The sequence below is a fragment of the Emiliania huxleyi genome (assembly GCF_000372725.1).
Source record: "Emiliania huxleyi CCMP1516 chromosome Unknown EMIHUscaffold_1323, whole genome shotgun sequence".
Lineage (NCBI taxonomy): Eukaryota > Haptophyta > Isochrysidales > Noelaerhabdaceae > Emiliania > Emiliania huxleyi.
This window is the reverse complement of record NW_005201265.1, coordinates 1-5,819: the sequence shown is the minus strand read 5'-3', so window position 1 is coordinate 5,819 and position 5,819 is coordinate 1. Positions and strand designations below refer to the sequence as shown.

The 5,819-nt window shown below is 64.8% G+C and overlaps 1 protein-coding gene across 1 annotated transcript; it reads right to left on the bottom strand.

Annotated features, from left to right (window-relative positions):
- Nucleotides 1–3,117: 3,117 nt before the first annotated feature.
- On the bottom strand, nt 3,118–4,506 carry EMIHUDRAFT_122535 (hypothetical protein; the record flags this gene model as incomplete). The annotated part of the gene is made up of 2 exons (XM_005788715.1): nt 3,118–4,284; nt 4,420–4,506. 2 exons carry the CDS (start codon nt 4,504–4,506, stop codon nt 3,118–3,120), a joined length of 1,254 nt encoding a protein of 417 aa, XP_005788772.1.
- Between the last annotated feature and the right edge of the window lie 1,313 nt (nt 4,507–5,819).

Sequence of the window (5,819 nt, the reverse complement as noted above, 5' to 3'; positions counted from 1 at the left end):
GCGCCCGCCACCACGCCGCCCCGCCGCGGCGCCGCCAGCTTTCATGTTCCGGATGGTCGGCACTAGGAAAAGAAGAAACCTGAGCGCCTGCTGCGCGCGACTCGAGGTCGCGCGGCTCAGTGCGGGCGGTCATGGAGGCCTCACCTTCAAGAAGGGAGGCCGTGTGGACCTCTCGGGAACAATCGGGCGACACGGCGCCGCTCTCCTCCCCCTCCGCCGGCGCCGCGCCGCCGGGGAATTCCTCCTCCATTGGGTCTGACCCAATGGTCAGACCCGCCTCCGCGGCCTGCGCCCCCGCAGGCGCCGCGCTCCGCGCGCAGGGTGCGGTCGCCGCCGCGGCCTCCGCCGCCAGCCGCCGCCCCTCCTCGCCGTCCACCACCGCCGCGCTCGTACCAGCGCTGGCGGTGGGGAGGCGGGGTCCAAGCTGCTCCTCAGAGAGGGAAGCAGCAGCAGCTGCTGCCTCCTCCTCGTCGGAGGTGTAAGCCTCGCCGCCGCGCGTGGCGCCGAGGCCGCGCCCGCCAGCGGCGGCCGCGCCGCCGCTCGCCTGCGCGCCAGCCGCAGGCCCAGGCGGGCCGGCGACGGAGAGCGAGGCAAAGGCAGCTGCGAGTGCTGCTGCTGCGGCCTCTGCGCTGCGCAGCGTCTTGTCGGGCAGCACGCGCTCGCAGAGCGCGAGCGCGGCGGGCGAGAAGCCGAGAGCCGTCGCGCTCGTGCCGCCTTGGATCGCAGTCAGCAGCTCCGCCACGTTGCCCACGCCCTGTTGCAGCATCTTGTCCTGCAGCATGTCCGTGTTATGCGCAGAGACGTGGGCGCGCGCCGCGAGAGCCGCGATGCTCTCGTCGAGGTTGATGGTCGGCTGCGCGGCCGCCATCGGGAGCGAGGCCGCGGGCGTGACCCGGGCCTCGCTGAGCTTGGCCGCTACGAGCGCCAAGAGGGAGAGGAGCGCGGCCGGCGCCACAGAACGCCGTCGAGAAAGAATTTTAGTAAAGAATTTAAGTAAAGAATGACCCGCCATATTTTAATATTTGACACATATCCCTTGTGTGTCGGCTTGCCGTCCTGGCGGCCGCGTCCTCCCATCCCTCCCTTGCTTTCTTTTTTCTTTCTTTCTTTCTTTACACACACACACACACACACACACACACGAAGGCCCCCGCACGGGGGGTCCCGGCCGACGTCATGATCGTCCGGACGCGGCCCTCCGTACACGGAAACAGGATACTCAAGGCATTCCCGAACTCAAAACAGGATACTGAGGGCATAGCTCCCCAGTTCTAGCTTGGGATGTCCGTTGTATTTATTAGCTCCCCGGTCCTGGATGTGCGGTTGCTGACTGCACTCCAAGTGCTCCAAGGGTCCGTGCGAGTAAAGAAGTGCAAAATGACTGAAAGGAGCACACACGTGACACGACTTAGCAAGTCCGCACCAGCGACTGCCCAATGCGAGAGTTTTAGTGCCGCGACCCCATCCCTCCTTGCGTTGTGTGTTCGGTCCCAGTGTCGTGCGAGGCCGAGGGAAAAAGAAAGAAAACAGACTCGGCAGGGAGGGATGGGAGGACGGCACGCCGCCACCACACAGGGATTTTAAGGAGAGAAGTGTGGTGCTAGCCGAGGGAGCTTTCTTGTAAATTTCTTTTTCTTTTTTTCTTTAGTGTACCCTGGGCCGGCGCGGGGGGCCCAGAGGGTGTCCATGCGGGGGGGGGCGATGGGGTCCCCTGGCCCGCCGCAGGCGCCGATTTTTACTCTTGTTTTCAGCCCCCCGTACTTGCGGCCATGCTATCACGCCTTGCGACATCCTTTCGGCGCTGCTGACCGTGCCATGCTGCTCAACTGACCGCCTGCATAGCTCGCGGCCTTAGTATCAAGCATTCAGTGACGACCTGATCGTACGGCCAGTAGGAAGGTGTCCTTCCATCGTGTGCACGCTTCCTGGCGCAATGTGCGTCGCCTCGGATTGGCTGCTGGCACTCTCGAGGCTATGCCTACGCAGCCTCGCGCGCATGGGCAGTCAAGAGGGACCACGCACCTTCTCAGGACAGCGCCGGTGCCTCTCTCTTGGACCGGCAAACTTGGTGGTCTAGTGTCACCAATGTGGGACCAGTGTGGCATCGCGCCATCGACAGCTCTGAACTGCGCCTCACCACTGACCGGGAAGGCCGCCAAGTGGGCCATCACAGGTCGCACATTGTGGCAGCAGTCAGCAGCGCATGTCTGATAGCTAGAGCAGCAGCGTCAGGGTCGCAGGGTCGGATCGTGTCAAGCCTCTCGCCCGGCCGGCCGCGTGCAGACGTCGGCCTGTCTGCTGTCTGGAGTGATCTGTCGGCGGTCAGTACGACCGATCAGGTCGGAGTTTTCTGATGGTTGGAGGGTCTATCTGTATGTACTCCTCGAGATCTCTCCAAATCTGCCCTCTGTTAGACCGGTTTAGATCGGGAAGTTGGTGCTAGCTGAGACTAGCGGAGCCGGAGCCCCGTAAATTTGGCCGTATTTCCGCACTGCTGCGCGGCGCACGGTGCCTCCTCCGGGGGCCCCCGCGCCCCCCCAGAGGTGCCTGTGTTAGTGCCAGTGCGCGCCAGTCCCGTGTCGAAGTCCCGTGCCCAGTGTCGTGCGAGGCCGAGGGAGCTTTGCTGTAAAATTCTTTCTTTAGTGGCGCTAAATAAATAAATAAAAACGGACACCTCTACTGTGTGAGATGGGTAAAAAGGATTTAGTGGCGCTGGCGGTGTGGCGCCCTCAAAAAAGCGCACCTGGACGCGGACCCGCACCAGCGTGTGTTCTTCACCTCTACGAGCTCCCCGGCCCTGTGTGTGAGGTTGATGACTGCACTCCAAGTGCTCCAAGTGAGTCTGGGTGATGGCTAGCACCACACTCCTCTCCTTAAAATCCCTGTGTGGTGGCGGCGTGCCGTCCTCCCATTCCTCCCTCTTGGTGCACTTTTTCTTTCTTTTTTTGCGCTTAGGCTCAGAGCGAGTTCGGTGTTCGCGCGCTGGCCGCTGCCACTCTCTTCAGTACACGGTACACGCCATTTCCCGGAGATTGAGACTGAATCTCAACACTACCCGCCTCACACATCAATGTAAAAGTACACACACAACACACACCCTATCTATCTATCTCGGCGTCAGGCCGGCGCCGCGGTCATCAGCTGCACGACCAGGGACGGCCAGGTCAGCGCCGACAGCGCCGCCGCCGAGGCGAAGAGCGCCACCGGCCCGGCGGAGAGGTTCGCCGAGTCGCCCGGCTCGTCGAGCACCGGCCCGATGCCGCCCTCGCGCTCCTCCGCCAGCCGCGCCTCCCCCCATGGGACGGCCTCGGGCTCGGAGCCCGGCGCCGAGTTGACGGTGGCGCTCAAGTAGGCCACCCACAGGATCTCCATCGTGTCGATCCAGAGCAGCTTGAAGTCGAGCGGCACGAGCGGAGAGTACGAGATGAGCTGCACGGCCGGCCAGAAGCGCCACGACGACACCATCGCCGGCACGAGCACGCGCCGCGCCCGCGCAAACGCCTCGACGGCACCATCGCCCGAGAGCAGCCCGTTGAGGCTGGCGTAGAGCAGGTTGATCAGGGCGGAGAAGAAGGTCTGGTCGAGCGCGATCTTGAGGAGCAGCCCCCCCCACCGCTCGGCCGCGCCCGCAGGCTCGCCCAGCAGGTCCGCGAGCGGCCCCTCGAGCACGTTGATCCACCAGAAAACCAGCGGCCCGTGCAGCCCGAAGCCGAGGGCGGCGTTCCGCGCGCAGCGGCGCAGGTCGAGCAGCCCGACCCGCCACCGGCCCTCGACGCGCTGGGCGACCAGGTCGCCGACCGCGTAGGAGAGGCAGGACGTGCAAGCCATGGTTAGCAGCGGCGCCAGCTCCGCCGCCTGCGCATAGTCGGCGAGGAAGCCGGCGGGGATGCTCTGCGCGAGTGCGAGCGACTCGGGCAGCCAGGAGGCGCCCTGCTGCAGCGTGGAGAGCGCGGCGACGTACTTGCCAAAGGCGCCGACGAAGGCGGCGGTGGACGCGGCGAAGAGGATGGGGCCGTTGAACTGCGTCCCCGACACCTCGAAGACGACCTCTTCGACCAGCCGGTCCAGCATCCCGGCCAGGCCGCCGAGGCCGCCGCGCTGGAAGACCTGCTGAAACTCTTCGAGCGAGATCTGGCCGTCGCCGTTCGCGTCGACCTGGTCGAGGAGTGCCGTCGCCCGCGCCCGAGAGACGGGATGGCCCGCCTTGGCGAGAGCCGCCTCGAGCTCGGAGAGGTCGATGAAGCCGTCGCCCGAGGTGTCGCACTCGGCGAAGATGGAGGCGACCTGCTCAGCGGTGGGCTGCAATTGGCCTGCGCCGGCGCTGGTGCTGACGACTGCCGTGTCGAGAGCGGGATGCTGCTCGGCTTTACACCGGATGCGTGCGCCAACGACCACTCGACCAACCTCATGCAAGCGCACTTCTGCGTGTGGCTTCAGGCTCGATGGAAGGCGAGGCGCGAAGGCGAACCCCGTGGAGGCGAGCACAGCGATGAGCCACTCGACCATGCCAAGCGCACAAGGCAGAGAGGCGCACTCCCCCGATCCGACGTTTCCTGGAGGTGTCGCTGGACGTGTCATTGGACGTCTATTCCGATATTACTTCGGGCTGCCTCTTGTGTCTTGAAAAAAAGAACTTTTTGAGGGCGCCTTCGTTGCTGCGGCTCCTGAATGTGTCCACTTTTGGGTGGCGGTCGCGCGCTGCCGACGGCGCTCGCCGGCGCTACGGCGCTCGCGGCGCGCTCGTGGCGTTCAGGGCGGCTCGCACACGCACACGCACACGCACGCACACACACACACACACACATGCATGCATGCATGCACAGACACACAGCCCCTCCCCCCCCCCCTCAAGACCTTCCCAAGCAAGGGCGAGGACACGCGCAGGCCGCACCTCTAGAGGTCTAGTGAGGCCCGCATAGTATGTGGGAGACTCATGCCGCCGCCCCTGCCACCCCTGTGTCAGTGTGCCCGTGGTAGTGAGAGACTGCCGGTGAGAAGCCGGAGGCAGGTCGCAGAGGTCGCTAGACTGAGATGAGACCGCCAGTGGAGTTGGGATTCCACCGTGCACCGCGCTGCGAGCCTGTCGTGTCCCTTGTCAGGAGCAGGAGAGCCCCACCTGTGCCCCTGATCGTCCTTCCAAAATCCTGCTCGTGCAGGTGTGGACCCTGTCCTCCTCCCCTATGCCCTATCCCTCGTTGGCCTGTTTTCTTTCTTTCTTTTTGATACAAGCCCATGGTCCCTGGTAGCAGTCACTCGCACACACACGTCGCACTGCACCGCGTGCCCGCCCACCGCCCCGCGAAAGACATAAGAAAGGGAGAAACAGGCGCACCAGTATTTCTTACTTTTGCTCGAAGTGGTCCACAGCAGAGAGGCAGCAGACCGGAGCTCGGCCGAGACGAGAGGGTGTAGAATGGAGCAAGCTGCCAGCCCAGACCCTGCTGCTGCCAGCCCATCCGGCGAACGTTGCGGCGAGGGTCGCTTCGCCGCGCTTGGTGCAGAGCTCGGCGTCGCCGCAACGACGGATCTCTGGCTCGAGCGCCTCGCTCGCCTCCTTTGGACATGGGACCCTGCAGCACAGTCGGCTCCGCTGCAGCCCGTGTCGGCACTGCGAGAGGCGCGGGCGGCGGCGGCGGCGGCGCGGACGGCCGCCCGCGAGCCGCTGCTGCTTGGGTACGACGTGGCAGCCGAGGAGGCACGCGTGCGTGAGCTTGCCAGCCAGGAGCGCGCGCATGCCCTCAAGCGCGAGGCTGAGGCGCCGCGGCGCGACCAGCTCGTCAAGGTGCGTCCTTGGTAGCCCTCTTTTTTTTTTCTTTTTT